The 20,185-nt window shown below is 47.0% G+C and overlaps 6 protein-coding genes across 6 annotated transcripts; 3 read left to right on the top strand and 3 right to left on the bottom strand.

The window, feature by feature from the left end:
- Window positions 1-337: 337 nt before the first annotated feature.
- Window positions 338-3,856, top strand: GLAREA_12242 (Acetyl-CoA synthetase-like protein; the record flags this gene model as incomplete). The annotated part of the gene is made up of 5 exons (XM_008083024.1): window positions 338-1,155; window positions 1,200-2,869; window positions 2,923-3,087; window positions 3,149-3,267; window positions 3,314-3,856. The coding sequence occupies 5 exons, from the start codon at window positions 338-340 to the stop codon at window positions 3,854-3,856; spliced, it is 3,315 nt and encodes a 1,104-aa protein (XP_008081215.1).
- An 813-nt stretch (window positions 3,857-4,669) lies between these two features.
- Window positions 4,670-6,352, bottom strand: GLAREA_12243 (RING/U-box; the record flags this gene model as incomplete). Its single annotated transcript, XM_008083025.1, has 3 exons — window positions 4,670-5,063; window positions 5,119-6,068; window positions 6,125-6,352. The coding sequence occupies 3 exons, from the start codon at window positions 6,350-6,352 to the stop codon at window positions 4,670-4,672; spliced, it is 1,572 nt and encodes a 523-aa protein (XP_008081216.1).
- Window positions 6,353-8,869: 2,517 nt separating this feature from the next.
- On the top strand, window positions 8,870-9,911 carry GLAREA_12244 (uncharacterized protein; the record flags this gene model as incomplete). Its single annotated transcript, XM_008083026.1, has 3 exons — window positions 8,870-9,107; window positions 9,157-9,427; window positions 9,503-9,911. The coding sequence occupies 3 exons, from the start codon at window positions 8,870-8,872 to the stop codon at window positions 9,909-9,911; spliced, it is 918 nt and encodes a 305-aa protein (XP_008081217.1).
- A 1,551-nt stretch (window positions 9,912-11,462) lies between these two features.
- Window positions 11,463-12,435, bottom strand: GLAREA_12245 (uncharacterized protein; the record flags this gene model as incomplete). Its single annotated transcript, XM_008083027.1, has 2 exons — window positions 11,463-12,115; window positions 12,183-12,435. 2 exons carry the CDS (start codon window positions 12,433-12,435, stop codon window positions 11,463-11,465), a joined length of 906 nt encoding a protein of 301 aa, XP_008081218.1.
- Window positions 12,436-13,210: 775 nt separating this feature from the next.
- GLAREA_12246 (P-loop containing nucleoside triphosphate hydrolase) lies at window positions 13,211-14,229 on the top strand (the record flags this gene model as incomplete). The annotated part of the gene is made up of 5 exons (XM_008083028.1): window positions 13,211-13,221; window positions 13,428-13,551; window positions 13,606-13,653; window positions 13,709-13,936; window positions 14,035-14,229. The coding sequence occupies 5 exons, from the start codon at window positions 13,211-13,213 to the stop codon at window positions 14,227-14,229; spliced, it is 606 nt and encodes a 201-aa protein (XP_008081219.1).
- A 1,397-nt stretch (window positions 14,230-15,626) lies between these two features.
- On the bottom strand, window positions 15,627-18,940 carry GLAREA_12247 (uncharacterized protein; the record flags this gene model as incomplete). Its single annotated transcript, XM_008083029.1, has 2 exons — window positions 15,627-16,731; window positions 16,782-18,940. 2 exons carry the CDS (start codon window positions 18,938-18,940, stop codon window positions 15,627-15,629), a joined length of 3,264 nt encoding a protein of 1,087 aa, XP_008081220.1.
- Between the last annotated feature and the right edge of the window lie 1,245 nt (window positions 18,941-20,185).

Below are 20,185 nucleotides of genomic sequence, written 5' to 3' on the forward strand. Positions count from 1 at the left end.
TTCTTCGCTGGACATATATCGCCCGTTATCGAGGCAGCCCCGTCTCAAAAGTTGGTTCGGGCGTGGTTTCCGAACGCCTCATGGCTGCGAATCGATTGTTGATTGACTCTCTCAGCGAGATCCAACTCGGCCGACCTGAAGGTGGCCCTGGTAATCCCGAAAATTGTTCTGTACAAGCCAAAGGTGGAGTCGGGGTGATTGAGACTTTCCTAAAATCTTCGTGACAAGCACATCTAGTCACTGAACCCAACAATCTCCAAGTTCTTTATTGTCGTGTCGCAGGACTGCATTCACCACAGGGTTTGAAAAAGAACACCAAATCCTTAACTTCTGCGAAATGGCCCCAATGATGATTGACCCGCCAATCCAAGTACAAAATTATTCGAAACCCTCAAGAGTTTGTTCCGACTTGACAGTTGTACCGTCAGAAAACGCATCCAGGCGAATAAAGGAACTATGGTGGCTTCACGGTCATCCCCATTCGAAGCGCTATTCGGACCCGAGTCTCATCAGTCTGGCAGCTCTAGTACGGCACGATGGCTCAATTTATCGAGGAGAAAAAGGCTTCCTATATCCTATATCAACCGACGGTAGTACACCGTATAAGTCCATGACCTGGGATGAATTCGACCAGATCACAGAGTCACTTGCAGCATTATATGCGTCTCAACTACAAACCGAACTTCAGCACGCTAATTCGTCCCGGCATCAGCCTACATTAGGTTTACTTGGCGGAGGGAGAACAATTGAGTATTTCTGCACTCAATTGGCACTCCAGAAGCTCGGGGTGAGAGTCTTACTGCTGGCTGAGTCGAATGCTTTGAGTGCTTTACATCACCTGCTCAAAACATGTCATGCCGTAGCTGTTATCACAGACTCTAAGAATACTACTGTAGATACAAATGGTTTAAGAAAGCTTGAAATGGTAGAGTCACTTCCGAATGGCTCAAACGTCACATCAAAGGATGTTGATGCTGTGAAATTTCAAGATTGGGGTGACGTGTGGGAGAGACACACTTTTATCATACATTCGTCCGGGTCAACCGGAATGCCCAAGCCTATCATTCATACGAATCGAAGTATGATGCTGATTGCAAGAATGTATCGACTGTTTCAGGAAGTGAGCGTGGAGAACTGGTTTCTTCTCTTTCCACTGTAGGTTGGTCCTCGCTTATCCAACGCATTACTAACATCGATAGTTACCATATCGCTGGGATCTCAATTGCACTATCCGGGTTACCAAATGGTCAAATCCTCTCATTTCCACCATTGGTATGGCCTCCGGCGTCTTCGACGATCTTCGCGACATGGAAAACGCTTTCATCGATGGGTCACGATGTGGACACTGTTCATTGCGCCCCTACCTTGATCGAAAATATGTACGATTATATTACAGAAAACGGTGGCGACTTTACCCCTTTGGCATTCTTAAAACTTCTCCAACCTGGCGGAGCTGCGCTTTCTGATAGTATCGTCAATGCCCTTACAGCGAACGGGGTAAACGTCAAGACAACTTACGGTAGTACCGAGATTGGGCCTCCATTCCGCTCGATACCTCACACCCGTGACAATCCAAAATGCTACTCATTCAGGAATTTGTATCCTGACAATCCACATCTGCAAATGGAAAAGGTTGCGGAGGGAACTTACGAGTGTGTGGTTCACAAAGGTTTTGAACTAGCTGCCGAACTGTGGGAAAACAGTGATGAACCCTACCGCACAAACGATCTTTTTATTCAAGACCCGCCGGGAAGCGGGTTTTATGTTTTGCAAGGTAGAAAAGATGATATTCTGGTGCATTCGAATGGCGAGAACACGAGTGCTGGACCACTCCAACTCGATATCCAGACATCTTCAAAGATCATCGCCAAAGTCCTGGCATTAGGCCACTCAAAACCATGCGTCAGTCTTTTAGTCGAAGTCCACTCCGAGCATGATCCTTCCAGCGATTCAACTCGAAGAGAGGTATGGAAGACGGTACAGGCGGTCAACGATCGATATCCAGGCCATTCTCAGATCATGGAGTCTATGATATATATACTTCCAGGAGGTGAAGCTTTACCCGTGACACCCAAGGGAAACGTTAAGCGAAAGGAAGCGATGAAGTTGTATTCGTCGATCATTGACAACTTCTACTCCAGCGAAGAACAAGTCATACCATCCAACTCATCTCAAACGGATGTTGGAAATTACATCCGCAATCTACTATCATCTCTTTCCAATGTTCCTGTCCAAGAAATCCATAGTTGGACAACATTGTACGACCTAGGAATAAACTCCCGACTCGCGCTATCTCTCAAAGTCTCTTTAACAGCCGACTTGAAACAATCCATCTCACTAGGCACGATTTTCGAAAACCCATCCATCAGCAAGTTAGTCGACTACTTTTCCCACGCCTCCTCTCCCGTTGACACGACTCGACCCCCAGAACAAGCCTCCATCGAAACAGTCCACAGAATAATATCCAAACTAGAAGCTGAATTCAAGTCATGGCCTCCGCGCACTAGCACCATCTTCCCCTTGGCACAAAAAGAAACAGTTCTACTAACCGGTTCATCTGGCTCACTCGGCACATCTCTGCTCGCAGTTCTGAGTGCACACCCACATGTCGACAAGATCTATGCCATGGTACGAGGCTCCAATCGGGCGGGCAAGCTGCGGAGGACGCTTGCGGAGCGTGGAATGGATACTTCTATTATAGACGAGGGGAAGATTGAGGTTGTGAATTTCAGCATGCAAGATCCGTTGCTGGGGTTGGATCTAGAGAAGTATGCGGAGTTGGCGAATATGGTTACGGTTGTGGTGCAGAATGCGTGGAAGATGGATTTTAATCTTGGGGTTGAGGAGTTTGAGGGGGATTGTCTGAGGAGTGAGTGACAGGAAGCTGATCTGGGGATGACTATACTGACTGTCGATACATAGACACCATGTCACTTCTCCGCCTCACCCAAGCTGGCAGACCTAAACGTTTCGTCTTCACAAGCAGCATCAGTGCCTGTATGGGACCAGGTCAAACATCGCCAACCGTCTTCGAAGAACCTATTGGTAACGATCCAACCGTCGCGCTTTCAACAGGTTACGCACAGAGTAAATACATAGGCATGTCTTCTTCCCCCCTATCAAAATCCCTCTGCTAACCTCTTCGCAGTTGAAAGAATAACCCAAACAGCAACCCGCATTCTAAACCTCCCAGTCCACCTGCTCCGTGTTGGCCAAATGGCAGGCTCAACTACCACAGGGCACTGGAACGTCAATGAAATGTGGCCCGTAAGTGCTCCCCACACCCTTTGCCTTTCTTTCTAACACTACCTAGATCATGTTCGCCACCGCCCTCCACCCCTCCATAACATCCATCCCCTCCTTCCCCTCCAAACTCGTCGACTGGATCCCCGTAAACATCGCCGCAGCGACCATAAGCGATATCATCCTGTCGTACTCGCCTCTGCCCATACCAGCACAGAATCCATCGCCGCCTACGACACCCGTATCCGATTCTGGGGATAGGAAGGCAGAGTATACCGTCCATAACATCACGAATCCACATCCGATTTCGTGGTCATCTCTTGTTGACCAACTCCGTGATGCTACGGGGACGGATGAGACGACCCTACCTACCATATCGATGAAGCAATGGGTGGCAAGATTGAATGCGGTAAATACATCACCTGATGAGGTACCAGGGCTGCGGTTGTTGCAGTTCTTCGAGAATATGGCTGGGGAGGAGGAGATGCATAAGACTTTCGATTCGAGGAAGACGCAGGAGATCAGTGGTGCGTTGAGAGGCTGTGGGCAGTTTCATTGGGAGTGGATGAGAGCTTATGTTGAGTGTTGGAGGAGGTTGGAGTTCATGAGATAACATGGGGGAGTGACGATGTTGAATACGTTAGCTTCTAATTACTTATTGAATCTGGTGGAGGATGTATTATGTGCAGTTTAGGGTACGGTTTAGTTGGAGATACAACCACATATTATCGCATAAAAGTGTCAAGTGATTGTGAGTAATGAACAGTATATATGATAGCTGCCTTTCATTACTTGTACCATACAGTAACCGTCCGCGGTGAAATCTTGTAATACAGAAAATGTTAGTCTAGCATACTTCCTCCAGACTTCGTCAAAAATGTAAGAGGGCTTGGTCGAAAGTGATACCAAGCTCCGATTGCCATTAGATTATGATGAATAGTACTGACAATGACGCACAGTATAAAAGTAGTAAAATACCCAGGAAGACAGCGAGCAGTTCGAGTTTCTTTTTCCTTCCACATTCCAACTTCTACATTATCCAAGTTATGTTACACCACATAATTATACCCCAACCTATCAACAAGGACTACCGCTTAGTTATATAAGAGATGTTGCTACACTGCCCGTCCTCCGACTCCTCAATACACATACGCCGATTATCTTGCCAGCAACGATATAAATGAGTAAACCCATCAGATTCCCAAAAATGTTTCGCCAGTGACACCTCCGAGACCATGGCCTTCCTGGCCACCCTGAAATACTCCGTCCCAATCGCTGTGCGATCGTTGATCAATTTGATGTTTCCACAAACGCCTTTGATGCATTTAAGCCCAGACCCAACCGTATTCATCGAGGTACATATTCTATAATCATCATTTCATATATGGTCCATATCCATGCTAATTTGTTGCGCTATCTCCAACCACTACTGCGTCTGAGGTGTTGAAGTGCCGGCTTGCTCCCTTGTTCGAATTCGGAATCGATCCCGTAGTCTGCCAGTTAATCTCGCTCTTCGAGTTTGCTGTGTTTCCGGGTCTTCTATTGCTTCCGTAGTGGTAAGCTCTCCTTCTGCCCTAGACTGTTCTCTCAGCAACCGAAGTGCTGCGATGCGTTCATCAGGTGGTGCATGACGAAGCCTGGTGAGGTCTAGTAACCGTGTTCGACGACGATGTCTTGTGTTTGCTGGATCATCCACGGCCGCTTCCGAAGCCTGAGCAGTGCCGTCGGCGACTTCATTAAGAGGAGGAGCGAGCTCGTCATTGCCGGTTGGGCTAGCTCCCTCGGAATTGGCGGAGGCATCGGATCGTAAATCGTGACGACTAGATTGTGTTAGCATACCAAATTAAGAAAGCAACGAAGTGGTATGGTACTGACCATAGTGGACATGTTCCCGACACATTGAGCAGCCAAGGATCAATGCATGCGGGATGGTACTTGTGATTACAAGGCAAGACGCGAACGTCTTCACCTGTAGTAAAGTCCTCCGTGCAAATGGAGCAACCTAAGTCTCCTTCTTGGACGGATGATGCGGAAGCTGCTGCGTCTCCAGATGGGGCATCCTTAGCAGCCCCTCCCTCGGCAACTGCGGTTGCAGACGTGGAGACGGCATTCGCTTCCTTCGAAGTTGTGGTTCCGGATTCCTGGGGATCCGTCCTTGTTGGTGCCGTGGACAAAGCACTGCCATTTTCCAATTCGACATCTCTACTTCCAGGTTTCGTCGGCTCTGGGTCTCCGAACTTGACAATAGGCAGCGTCTCGAGCATGGCTCGCGCCAAACCTTTTGCTCGACTTTGACGCGGTCTCCCAGAGTATCCATTGCGTGGACCGTAGCGTTCGGGGTGACGATGAGCACGCACGGCACCCGTAGCAATGATAATCAAGAACAAGAGCGTGATTATGCCCGTGATACTGTACAAAATGCTCATCGCCACTGCCGTCGTCGGCGGCGCCGCTCCGCCTGAACCGTTTGACGAAGAAGAACTGCCTCCATTGGCCGTCGAATTTGAATTACCAACCTGTGCCCGCAGAAGGTTCGCCGAGTCTGGATAGACCCCGATTGTATCCAGTATCTGCTGTGTATCCTCGAGCTTGGTCATGGTATAGATCGTTTGGAAGGTTGAGGTGCCCGTCAGGTTGCACTCGTTGAAGAAGTTACTGTAAAGCACGATGCCAGCCGGGGTTTGTCTTCCCGCTGCTGCTACCACGTCGGACGGGCTCATGTTCGAATCCTCGCGGTCGTCGCAACTAATAAATGCAAGGTCGTTGGCCATCAAAGTTAGGTTTGACGGTCCAACCAACTTGACTCTTGCCTGGTAATATATTGCCTGTCAAGGGACGCACGTCAGTCCATCTCGCCCAACCATCATGACGTTCTACTTACATTGATTTGCTCTACGGGTTTGCCTTTTCCTGCGACTTCGGTGAGGGGCGCAATGTTGTATGGCGATTGCTTTTGGAACAAGGGCCCTCCGAGCAAGGTCAAGGGAACGAGTGAACTTTGCTCGTCACTTGGTAAAGTCGCATTTGTAGGCATGACGATAATTTGCGCGGATGCCATCATGGCCAGACTCAACGCGGCCAAGGTTCGCGCGACGTTCGACATGGTCATTGTTGTAAGCAGTGGTGAGCGTGAAAGAGAAAAGAAAGAAGTTGAAGTTTACATGTCCCGTTTCTTGAGGGGTGGTAAGTGGTGGTGAGTGGTGGCGGTATTATTGGCGTCCAGCGAGAAATTGGAGTGATCGGGAAGAAATGGGCGTGGGGATGATGGTTGCAATGGTGGTTGAGGATTGGAACGATCGATCGGGTTTCTGGGTTTCTGGGTTTCTGGGTCTCTGGGTTTCTGGTCTGGCTTTCAATATGTTTTGAATCGGAGCGATCGGAGAGAGAAGATGTTGAAGTCGATTAGAGTAAGCGGGGTGATGATAATCGAACGGGACTCGAGCACAGTAATGGCGACCGGGACTCCGCAGGGACACAGACTCAGCGGAAGCTTCGGCAGCTTGAGGCCAGTTGCGGCGGCAGGGCCACGGGAATACACCACGCCGAATTTACAGTTATCCACAGTCAAGCTGACGAAACCACAGTCGGTCAAAAGCGTGAGCTGGGCGGGTTCCTCTGTACTCGTACTGCACGGGAGATCCGGGGGAAGCGTTTGTTTGGGGGGAGAGGGGAGGCCTGGGAATATTTATGCTTCTGCTATGATACTTCATGCTCAGGAAGCATGAACACGACGAGCCCAGGGCATGATGGCAATGCACGGCGGGCGGTAGGGCTTACCGTTTAGGATTCAATTGTCAACAACACAAAACACAAAGACGGCTTACGGAGTACAGCTCAAATATTATTGTTCCTCTTCTTCAGCATGAATCGTTGCGTACAGCATCAGCGACCTACACCAAATACGCGATTCTGATGAACCTACCTACACCAGTGCCAATAATGCTAAGAAAACCGCAGTCGCATTCCAAGGTTGCCAGCAACACGCTAGGCTATCTACCAGGCGATCTTTCCGTTTGTCTCTGCTTTTTTGCCTTCTTATTTGAATAAACAAAGATTCGAGGCAGTCAAGAGGAAAAGTCTACCAAAAGTATTTGATATTGCTTCCATCGAAATCAGCTGCACTGCCCCCTCATGAAGTCATCATGGCGCTCTCAGCCTTTCACCAATAATCCAGCCAAGTCGATCCAAGAACGAACAACAATTCAAGCCAACTCAAGTAGTATACTAGGCCTACAACCACTCGAGTGTGTTTGTGTTGACTCTATGACCCGCACGAAAGTGCTTGTGAGACTGCATTATATCAGGTGTTCCAAAGCCGTCGATGCTACAGATTCGCTTCGCTATGGTCTTGCTTCAATAAGCACTCCAGGGGTCGTGCTGTTTTGACATCGTCCTGTCTCAACTTCAAGGTTCTATGGCATTTTCGGGGAGATCAGTGAGCTTAACTGCCGGCTCATTCTCACGTGGGGAAGAACAGAGACGGGATTTCTATCGAGTTCTCGTCGCCGCCAAAGAGTCGAGAGTCTTCCTCGTCATCAAGACTCAAATAATTCCCGATCACGCTCAGCAACCCCCTCTTCACCCTCTGACTTCTCAACACTGCCTCTACTGCGACACCTTTACACGTGTTCGATCAGTGTTTATCATTCAATTTCATGCCACTCTCGTCATCATCAGCCGCTTATCTTCAAGATGTCCAGTTGAGATCCTAGACCAAAGATGATTTTCGGATTATTCGGGAAATATGCTACTCCGCTCACCGATTTCTTCAATCAAGTTGACAAATCTTAACTTGATACATTATCAGTTATTCAGTCAATTCTTTCCAGCAAATGATACCGGAGCTCTGTTCGAAATCAACTTGGTCTTTTATTCTAAAGTTTAGTGGGTAGGACTGATACTTAGCTTGCCCTCTGTGAATCCGCTCAGGCTGCTCCGCTGGCGACACAACTGCGTGGGTTGATATGTACCACGTTTTGCTGGCAGGATCGTCTAAGTTGCTTTCCGTTCGTCTCCAGGTACCCAGAACGACTACTGCAGGTTGAATTGCCAGGTCTGAACAGCCGGGTCTAGTCCTGCTCAACCTCATGAAGCCTTTCAATTTTCTTCAACTCGAATCAATACTGAAAGAGCCCTCAAGAGCCAGGTAGGTATTCAACCATTTCTTTGTTTCCCAATGCTTCTCGCAATGATACCTTCTCATCATTGTTGTATTGCAATTCTGTATCCTGCGCCAAGTTTTCAGCACCTGCAGCCACACAATACCTTCAAACATTATCCGAATCTGTATGCATCTTCTCCTCGTCTCATAGGTGCGCGTCTCGCTATTTATCCTTTTCCAGTGTCACCTTTGTTGGTCGATTTGCGAGTTCATCAATTTTCTCCCTGGGTTACACAAATGGTTCCTGAAACAGGTACCCGAATCATATGAAGTATTGATTTGATACCCCTTGCTGCCATATATGAACAATCGGCTTCCATACTCAAATACCTAATAGAGAGCAGAGTTGCTTTTGTGATGTTCACATTAATTCTATATGTTTCACCGAATTGAACCTTCAAGTAAATTTACCCTTCCCTAAATGTGTCCTGTCAAAAGATTCTACTCCTTCATCATGCTTTCGCAATGTTGTCATCTCAGAAGGGCACTCTTTTCTATCTACTATGCTTAAGTTCAGTACAAGGTTTAGTCTCAGCGGAGCAAAATTATGTGGTGGAAACAGGCACCATAACTCAGAATCTTGAAACCCATCCCAAAACTACATCCGCACCCAATGTAGAAGAACTGAGAGCTAGGAACGAGGCTCAGAAAGTCCTGCTTGCTGCCAACAATAACATATGTGGTTATATCAACGGCTCATCAAGTACGAGCCTCTCTTTCAACCCAATCTTCAGTGTACTAACTGATCTCAGACCAACCATGGGGCTGCTCACTCTCAAGCACCTGTGTATTTTCCACCTCTTCTCTTCCATTAGTGATACCAACGGCCCAAAAATCATCGAACAACACAAACCATGACCCTATCCCCTCCGAGCGCAGACAACCAGGAGGAATCTTATGTTGTGATGGAGAAAGAGGATGTCCTGCTGAGCCAGCACCCACAGCGTGTGTCGATCGAGGAAAGTTCGAATATAATACCTCCTGTACAGGATCTTGTTCTACTGATCCTGCGACCTTGAAATGGTGAGCTTTCCCTTTTTTGAAGCCAACCGTCCCTACGGCCAGTGAAAATAAAATCATCCTACTAACGAACCCCAGCACATCAGGAATCTACATCTATTGCGCAACCCTAACTCTCCGCACCCCTTCCCTCAACGCCCTTTATTGCAACTACATCTCCGCTTACCCGACCTCCCACCCAGCCATCGTAACCCTAAACAACACCTTCACTCCCACTACCATCAGCCACTTCTACAGCTACACTCCACCACCCATAAACTCCACATCTGCTCGTGGCAGCCAGACATCTGGGAAAGTCACTTCTACGGCGAAATCTGTGGACGGGGAAAGCAAAAAGCCGGCTAGTAAAGGGGTTGTGGGGGGCGTGGTTGGGGGCATTGCGTTGGTGGGATTGGTCTGTGGAGGAGTGTTGTTTTGGATGAGGAGGAAGAAGAAGTTGGAGAAGGGGAAGAGTGAGGAGAGTCCTAGGAGGAAACTTGTTGGTTGAGAGGGTGGAAGCTGTGAGGTCCTCAGGTTATAGGAGACAGCTTTAGGGAGGGAGGCACAAAATCAGAACGAGGTATCTACAGCAAGTGCCTGTCCAGGGGAAGGAGGTGGTGGTTGTAAGATTACCTTTCTTGTAAACTAGTTTTTCATTGTTTGTTTTTACACTCATCAGCTCAAAATATAATTTATCAGATATGGACACCCAAAAAAATATTTGAACTGTGAAATGATGAGAGCTTTATTTAGATGTAAGCTACCCAAAAGACAAAGTAGGAGTCCGAAGTTGTTCGTATTCCTACACTAGTGTGTTACAAGACTGACAGGACACTTCCTACTGTATCGATGCTAGAAGATAACTATCTAACACTACCTTCCTAACCAGTTATATTTACTCTTTAAAATAGACTTAATATTATATATTTACTAGGAAAACTTTAACAAATTTAACTTTTGAGGCAGAATACTTTGTACGATTAGTGTAATATAAAATGAATAAAATACTATCTAAATATAATAACACACTAGTGAACCACATAAAAAAAACTGACAAGTAGCTCATTTGTGAAGTGATGAGCACCTCAGTTACGTTCGACCTCTCTAGATGATAAAGTGGATCTACTTACATTCCTGGTGGCATTTGACATGTAATTCACAAGGCCAAGAAACTTCTTTTGATGGTGAGCAGTGTACTCACGATTACTCGAGTATGATGATAATTAAGACTGCTGAGTAAAGGAGTGTGTCAACCTTGGAAGTTAAGCCGAAATAAGTAGTAACGCAAAATACTTGTAGCTAATTTAGGTTGTGTAATTATTTTTGTTTGTTTAGTTTTTAGCAACCCTAGATAAATTACACGGGTTTGTTACTATGGTGATTCCGTTTGTATTTTCAGGTGTTACTAATTCCTGTCTTTGGATCTCGTAAATGCTACTTCACATTTATGTTCTTCTTTCTCGAACCTCAAAAGGCATTTTTATATCCATATCTTTGAGACAAGTATATGAGCTCGGAATGAGGTTTTTGCGGGACACTTCATTTCCAGTTCCTCGATTCAGTTGACGTATTATCGTACCTTTCGTCTATTGATCTGAGAAAATACACGATATTTTGCCTATTACTCGAAGATATTTAGCTATTTCTAAGCCCATCCATTCTCTTTGGTTTCCTCAAAGAAATTGACTGAATGTCGTATTTCGTCCATCATTCAATCCTTTTCTCAATCTCTCAAAGTAAATGACTGAATATCGTATATTTCTAGTCTGAGAAAATATAGAATATGTCGTCTATCGCTCTAGGTCAATTTATCTTTTTCAACGATATACTAGATGGGAACTTCTTTTTAGAAATCCGTATGTTTGAGTGAGTGGTTTATTCTGCTTCATCAAATTCTAAGAGTGGTGTAAAACATCGTTCTTGTACAAGTCCATCCCCAATATCAAAACACATATTTACATATCCCAACAAGCCTCAACTCCAATCCCCAATCTGCCGGACTCCATATTAGTCACACATGCCGCATCCCGTGCTCGTTAGATCTATAGCTTTTGATACATTATCTTCTTCGTCCACGCCCATTTTGAGGATCCTCTTTCGCCCAGAACGCTGGACATGGCGCTCCCTGATTTCCATTGCCGTTTCTTAGGCTGCCTAATAGCCAGTCTGTCAACCCCACAACTCTTGCCCCGACACCTTTCTCCCAGTTCCCACCTTCTTCAACGTGCTCTATGGTATGGCTGACAATTCTTCCCTCTTCATCGAATTCGAATATGAAGAGTCCGGTAAACTCTTTGCTGTCATCCTCGCCCTTGCCACCACCCAACCACATCGTAATTCTATCCACGTTTTCCTTTGCGCCAATGCCTTTGTAAAAAGCACCTGTACCTTTGCCTCTTGTTTTGCCGATAGTCCGCCATTTCACGATCAACTGCTCAGGTCGTGTAGAGGCTACCGATGAATGCGATTGGGACCGATGTTTTATCATCCGCTCGGATAATATTTCAAGCTTTACATTTCCGACGATAGGTACACATCCCCAAGCCAGTGGCGATGTCCATAGTGCTGCCGAATAGCCCACTCGTCCTGATACCGTTGGTAGGTGTGGATGTGTGGAGGGGAACAGGTGGAGGGTTATCTGCGGAGAAAGGATCTCCTGCGGTAATGGAGATTGCAGAAGGGTTGGGAGTCGAGTCTGGAGGATACGCAGGGCTACAAAATGCGGTCAGTTTTGAAACAATCTAGGGCGCAAGAGTACCAAGCAAGGAGGATTGCTTACTTTTTCCGAGCTTGACCGTTCGCTCATCTGGGGGTTTGCCCGAACCATGCTGATTTGGTGGTGGTTCAATATTCCCTCTCGGTATCGACCCCGTGAACCAAGTATCCGGATTTGACCTGGGATCTGGATTGACGGTCGCAAAACATCTTGGGGCGGATAAAGCGAGGAACTTTGGAGCTGGTCGTGCTACCCGGGTCGGTAGCTTCGGAGTGGTATTTCGAGCTTTTCGTAAAAGGCTTGAAGGCGCCGACATCAGCCTGAGTATAGCCGCGAAGCTAGAAAAGACATCAAGATGCTGGGAAGTATACGCCGTTTGATGCTGAGAATGCGGTTTGAAGTGCTAGGTGTGGGGGAGTTTTCTGGTAATGGCCGATTGACTAGCTCCACATGCATGTGGAGCAGACAGATAAAGCGGGATTCAGTCAAAGACACAACTCAAGGAAATATGCCAGTCACTACTGATGATGGTTGGCTTAAGTTACAGTAGAATCATCTTGATTGCTGTACCGATTATTGTATCGCCATTCGAATCATTTACCACAATAGATTCAAAGCTGTAGATGACCATAAACCAAGCCTACCTATGTACGTCACCTTCACAGAATCTTGTGACTTTCTCTGAGACCCTTGCATCCGCCGGTACAAAGTTACTACAAACGAACATCCCACGTAGTACTCCATACTTAGGTACTTTGCTCACGAAGAATGTCTTTTATATTGTGAACTCACCAAACAATATAATACAAATGGAGATAGCTGACAGGATTGGAATCTTCCTTCATGATATGTGTCTAATACCTGTTTAAATCCTACGTGAATAATCTTGGGGCCAAAGTGAATAGCAACCACCCCATGAAACACGCATAGCCGAATCACGTGGGAGCAGCCTTGGACTTCTTTAACCTCAAAGGCCGCCTGAACGTCGCAATAGCATCCCCAAGCAATCTCAACAACAAGCATCGCTGTCCGCATAAACACTTCGCAGAACCGACTTCTCCCCTCCTACATACACTCCATCAACCGCCACCATGAATCCTGAGTAGTAAGTGCTCAACATCTCCCCCAGTTCATCTTCGCCGCCTCGACCAACTCGCAAACTGCTCATATATACTCTGTCAAACCACCTTGCTAACCGACTTGCTTCAATAGAGTTAAACCCCCTTGGAAATTACCGACCTCAGGCTGTTAGATCGCGGCTCTGCGACTTCTCCGTCGATGCCGAACCTTCGCTCACATACATTCTAGATACGACTACTTGTTCAAGCTCCTCCTTATCGGAGACTCTGGAGTTGGAAAGTCTTGCTTGCTTCTACGATTCGCAGATGACACATATACTGAGAGCTACATCTCAACGATCGGTGTAGATTTCGTAGGCAACGTCCTTGTTTAAGCAGGAGCAGAAGCAGTGGCTGACATTTTGCAGAAAATCAGAACGATCGAGTTGGACGGAAAGACCGTCAAGCTACAGATTGTAAGACCAACCCATGATCCAACTCAGAGGACTGAATTCTGATATATGGTGATAGTGGGATACCGCGGGACAGGAACGTTTCCGTACCATTACATCCTCCTACTACCGAGGCGCCCACGGTATCTGTGTCGTTTACGATGTCACGGATATGGATTCTTTCAACAATGTCAAGCAGTGGCTGCAAGAGATTGATCGATATGCCACAGAAGGTGTCAACAAGCTGTTGGTAGGAAATAAGTCCGATATGTCGGACAAGAAGGTTGTTGAATACACAGTCGCAAAGGTTTGTCGCCATTTCCCCCAGATTAGCGCCTTGTATCACAAGCTCGTCCCGTCAGTTTTTGACGTTTGAATATATGACTAACCGGTGCCTACCTGCAGGAATTCGCTGATTCATTGGGCATTCCATTCCTCGAGACTTCCGCAAAGAACGCGAGCAATGTTGAGCAGGCTTTCTTGACAATGGCCCGTCAGATCAAGGAGAGGATGGGGACAACCACAGCGAACAACAAGCCAACAGTGCAGGTTGGTCAGGGTCAAGGAGTGCAGTCGGGTTCGGCTGGTGGGTGTTGTTAAAGCTTTCATATATCTGCTACGAGATAATGGTTTACCACGGGTTTCTTTCTCTCTGCGCATTAGAACGATCATCACTTGGATTGGCCAATCTGCATTCCCACCTCCTCCTCTCTAGTAACACATACATGGCCGCTGGGCACGCACGCGGGAGGAATTAGAATAGTAATGGCGGATGAGCGAGGGAGGGATTCATCCGATGGTTGGTTGCCTTTGGCGTGTATGCGGGATTTGGGGCTGGGAATTGTGTTTATGTTTCTCTTTTTACCTGGTCGTCTTGATGAGTTTTTCTGCTACCTGGTATATCTTCACACTTGTTTTTATGGAAGAATGGGGTTTATTATACACTACAAATTGCTTTTGACATGTGATCTTCCAATACTCAAGTTTGTATCCGTCGGGAGGTGTGGACCACCTATAATAGCTCAGTCAGAACCAGGCATGTATATTTCAGAGAAAATAAATATAGGAATCCTAAAGCAGTGCTATGATCATTCCTTACTCTATAAAATCTTACCTCCTGTTTAGCAGGGCTTAAAGGCATGCTAGAAGGTCCGGGTACAAGTCTTTGACCATTTCCATACGCAACGTTGTAGCCTTTACACCACAACTTCAGTAAGATAACCTCTTTGAGCATTGCAAGACGGGACACGTTGTTGCTGCCTTGATCTTTGCCTATCCAGCGTTATAACGTTCCTTTGCTTTCAGTCACCGTGGATTGATATTGTTCTGAATTCGATTGTATTCTGAATACGTGCTATAATCAATTTGAATAAAATTTGCTTATAGATGTCAATACAGCTTGCTGAGATGGGCTGCGTTACTCCTGATTTTACGATAAACCTCTTTGGTGACTTTGATTGAAAGGGTTGTAGATTCTGCAAAGAGAGCTTTGGATTTGAATACTTGATTCAATACCTAGTCGATGCTAAATTAAGGACCAGATTTTTGCAACCCGTGTTTCTTAACTATCAACAAATGTTGGCTCGTTGTTGAGTAGAGAGTTCTTTTGAAGATAGCTAGGCTATTCATGGTTACAGTAACTCTTGTCTAGAGCAAGTGTCCAATTCCAGCAAGCTCTGGACAAATCTGGTAACAGTTTTGTTTCGAGTCACAAAGCTTATTCAAATTCAATCAAAAGAATGATATTTTTCGGAACTACGTTATTCATCTACACATTAAAAAAACTACATGAGCTGACGAACAAATTCTAGAAACGCAAGTGTAAACGCAATACAGTCATAGAACCAACTCGACAATCAAAACAACAGAAGCACTAAACATTTCCCAAGCGCCTCATGTTACACCGTTAATCATCTTCAACATCACGCTGTTTCAAGTATAAATTAAAATCACACCACACTGTAGCCTCCTTTGGCAGCTTTACAACCCGGCGGGTATTAAGCGAGTCCTAGCCACTTCAGAGCCTTCTGCTTATTCCTCTTCGGACCCGACGCTGTAGCATGACCACTCTTTCTGATTTCCGGCACGATCTTAGCGTGTTGTCGTCCTAGAGTCATCTTATCGTATTCATCATCATCACTATCCTCGTCGCCAATGTAGAAATTTTCCCAGCTTCCATCAGCAGCTCTCCTCTTTTTCTCGCTTCCATTAGTCTTTGTGTTTGTTATTGAGGCAGCATAGGTGCCGACTTTCGTGGATCCTGTTAGACGGTAGTTCTTGCCTTCGCAAGCAACCGCTGAAGAGGTGGTGGATGAAATGGTTGGGGAGCGGAATGAGGAAGGAAGATAATTGTGTTCGCGTTCGCGCGCAGGTGCTCGTTCAGCGGTTGGCTGTTGACGAGTTGGAGTACCTGCACGCGATGTAGGAGCGTCCCTGGCTTTATACACCAGAGACATGGGCGGTGATGAGCTGCTGAGGAGTCGCTCGACTATCATTGGTTCCGGGCTGGGCTCCGGCGCATAGAAGGAAGATTTGTCAATCAAACATTTCCAGATACCAGAAAGGAATGTTGTAATTTCAGTATCTGTTGCGGTGCTTGGAAGCAAGTGATTGGCTTTAGAAAAGGAGATGGCAGTCGACGAGAGCTTTCGCTCGGAAGCGTAGCGGTGAAGACCACCAGGGGTAGGTGAGCCGCCTACAAAAGAATCCTTGCGGTTAGTGCTGCGGAGGGACCCAGCTTGCGAAGCCTTTTGGCGAAGAGGGGATGTGGGCTCGCCCAAATATGAATTAGAATTGTATTTCGACAAAGGCGTCCGCGGACTCGTTACGCTGGATGGTGGATCTGATGCGAGAGTGTTGAGAATTCCAGCGATCTTTAGAGTTTCTACCCCAAGAAGCTGACGAAGCGCAAAAATCGTTGGTAGATGGCTGATAGGATAGTGAAGGATCAACAGGCGCGTGGTTGCATTGCATGCAAGATAAGCCTCAATCTGGGGAACGAGTAAAGTTGCCAGAATGGTAGGATCGCTCAGTGGATTAAACGTGCTTTGGACGGTCAACGGTAGGGCACAGTAGGTCTGCATCATATTTGCAATCAAATATCTGTAGTGAAGGTCAACAAGATGTTCCAATGTTAGCGAGGCATCACCTACGTGATATCCAGTTTTGCGCTTCTGCTTACGCCGTCTTTCTTCATTCCAAGTCTTTCAATGTGACCCGAAATCTGGTTGAAGAACTCCTTTCGAACCCCAGTCTCGCACCCAAGGCATATGATCTGGTCAACGGTGTTGCTTTCGCTGTTCACACTTGATGTCTCGTCGTTTTTAAATACGGGTTTCCACAGTCGATCTGCTTCGGGAGACACCGTGAAGTTATGTTGACGGTAACCTGGGTCACCGGCTGGGAGATGTATACTGAATAATCTTCTTAGGGAATCCTGAAGAAAAATAGTGCCAGTCGAGTCTACTGTAGAGAGCTCAATGAACTTGTCGATGGGCTCATTCGGAGGAGTTGTAATTGAAAACTTCGGTGATGGAGGATCTGGCATTTGAACACCACTATCAGCACGAGCTAGTCTTCCTGGTGGAGCCAACTTCACATCCATACCTGAAAGCGGACGATTATCTGAGCTATAAGGGTCGTACGAATGCCGAGATTCGTATCCAGGATCGTCAACTTCAGATTGCACCGGAGACGGAACAGGAGAAGAATGGCCTGGATTTTTGCCACCACTGCTTCCACAAGTATCCTCGGCTCGGGCTAGATTTTCCTGGAGTGGCAGGCTCGACGAACGGCTGGATATTGTTTCAGTGGAGGGGGGTGGCAGAGGGTAGCTTCCGTCTCGATAAGACCGGATAACTGAGTCCAAAACTGGGTTACGAGATGAGTCTGTAAACTGGATCACGAGATCTTCCACCAAAGGAAAAATTGGAATGTATTCTTCGTATTCGTCCTCATCATATTGATCCTCATCTATGATATCGTCCGCTGTGGCTGTACCGCGGTCCACTAAAGTTGGACCAGTAGCTTGACCATCGTTCTCATAAATAGTACTTGGAGTCCTTGTTGGAGGTGGTGATCGTTTGATTGTTGTCTGAGACGCTCGCGTAAAAGTCCTCTTAGGGAGCGTTTGGAACGATTGGGCGCCGAAGCCCACAGAGGATACAGGTCTTCCTAACAGAAAAGCCGAGGTAGTATGTCTGAGAAAAGCAGGAATGCTTTGCGTCATTTTTGGCCAGCTTGAAATGCTGGTATAAATTGTATCTGCCGATTTGACTCTTCTCAGTTCTTTCTCGGTAGAGCCGGTATGCATATCTACAAGCTCTGCCTCGCCGAAAATGACCCCTGGTGTCGGAGACAGCGAGAAAAGACCGTCATCTTCGTCAAAATCACCATCTTCTAAGTTGTCTTCAAAAAAGTAACTCTTTCTGGTTTCAGCGAAGGAGTGTCGACGGCCGTGATGCGACCGTGAGTCTAAGAAGCACAGGCTGTCTCGAGTAGTCGAGCCCATCTCCCCAGCTTTATCAGCCTGGTTTGTACCAACAAGCAAGCCATTGGTCTTTGTGAGTGACGAATATTGATGACTTGGTTGCTCCGAAGAATTTGGTTGTAGTTCAGGAATATCGTTAGCTGTCCCCGGTATGGCAGGATCGCTGCTGTGTTGTTGCGGGGTATGATACACCTCTTGAAAGCTGTCAATTTTGCTTTGTATAGCGACGGCCTCTCTTTCCAACTCATCGGTCGTGGTTTTCGGTTTCAGCGTCAGATTCTCAGGTCGTCCAACCTCAAGAGATCTTCTCGAATCTGTTTCGCCGAGCTCTAGTTCTTCCCCATGGTCTTCGGCGCCATTGACCTTCAAAGTCTCTAGTTCATCGTCGGTTGCGTCTTGGGCCAATATGTTGGCAACACCATGTTGCGCGATCTCGTTGAAAACCAGCTCCGCTTCATAGACATCGCCGTTTGTGATATTCTCGGATATCTTTAAGATACAAGAAGATCGCGCACAGACGCTGCCACCATTCATGAACACTACTCGCGGCTGGCTGGGGCTCGAGTATTTAAGAAAGGACTGTGCTGTGTCGGTTCGCTCCGCAAAGGCTAAGTAGACATCGCGAATAAACGCACGAGCATCAAACGGATACTGGGCTGATCGAGGAGGGAGCGAGTCGACGAAAGACGGTAAGACTAGGATTTTTTGTGACGGCGGTAGCAGCCGCAACTGAGTTGCTATCGTATCGATGTCGCCTTCCAAAGCCACGAGCTTCCCTCCCCCTTCCTGTTCATCAAGGTTCAATCTTTCCATAACACCCATATTCCAGTATCTTTACACCTGCCACGAGGACAGGCAGGTTCCGAAATGTCCTGAGAAGGACCCGGTCCTGCAAGTGTCGGTGATGTCGCTAAGGGTGAGGATGCCCCGTTTGAAAGACAACAAAATACAGAAAACTGACCAAGAATGAGGCCCAACTGAAGCAATTGAATAGATGTCAGACGCAAAATAATGTTGAAATAAGGGGTGAAGGATTTAGAGGATCTTCTGCCATACAGCGCACCGCGCCATCTCGTCGGAAGAAAGCACCACGCCCAAGTAGGAAGACCCTGATCGTGGGACGCGATGGAAGAGAAAGCTAGGAATGATAGCGCGTTAAAGTGCAGATATTCGTGAGAAAGACTGCAGCTGCTAGTCGATTTGGGCGAGACCAAGATCGAAAGTAAGTTGTGTGACACTTTGTTTTTTCGGGACTCCAGCTCAAGCCACCAGTTCGCAGTCTAAGCAGTCTAAGGACGTAGACTGGATCAACGAACTTTTCAGTTCTCACATGTCGCACAGGCTCTCCGTTTGGCATATTAATTTCCAGACATATGTCCTACTCGGAGTTTCAAAAGCCCAGCTCTCTCGGTGATGCGTAAGACCTGCATGTTGCTTCCCCATGGACATGCGGTTTTGCGTCTCGGTCGGTAGATAGACGGTGACGGGTACAATCCACCGGGGGCTTGCTCTTGCTCGTTTGATCCAATTGAAATACGGCTTTGCGAAGTTTAATATAGTACGGTAGTGGAGTGTTGACGGAGACTCCATGCTGGACCAAATAAATCTACGATGTCTACTGTGTTAGCGTGCAGTCCATCTCTCATAGTGGCTCATCCGGTGGCACTTTGGCGAAGTTTGTCCTTCTTGCCCTTTTCTGATACCTAGGTAGCTCTTGTGGCTCAAATGGATGGCTGGTTCCGAGGACAATCTCAAGCCTTCGATGAGCCTTGGAAGTGCTGAATCCGTACGGATTTCATGATACCGTTATCATCTCGTGGCCGACCACGACATGGAGGTGCAAAGATGTCGATTGTTCGGAATTCAGCTCGAATAATCCCATCATCGTGCAGAATACTTAAATCATCAGATCTCGGGTCAACTTGACTAGTCACTTAGTCTGGTCCCACCTCCATGCACATCTCATTGGAGAGAATTCTCCGCCACTTGATCGAGTCCGATTGGGTAAATGCACCCAAGACCTGTGTGCGACTGTCCCAACCCCTTCCCCAGATTTATCCCGCAGTG

This window comes from Glarea lozoyensis, assembly GCF_000409485.1.
Source record: "Glarea lozoyensis ATCC 20868 chromosome Unknown GLAREA18, whole genome shotgun sequence".
Lineage (NCBI taxonomy): Eukaryota > Fungi > Ascomycota > Leotiomycetes > Helotiales > Helotiaceae > Glarea > Glarea lozoyensis.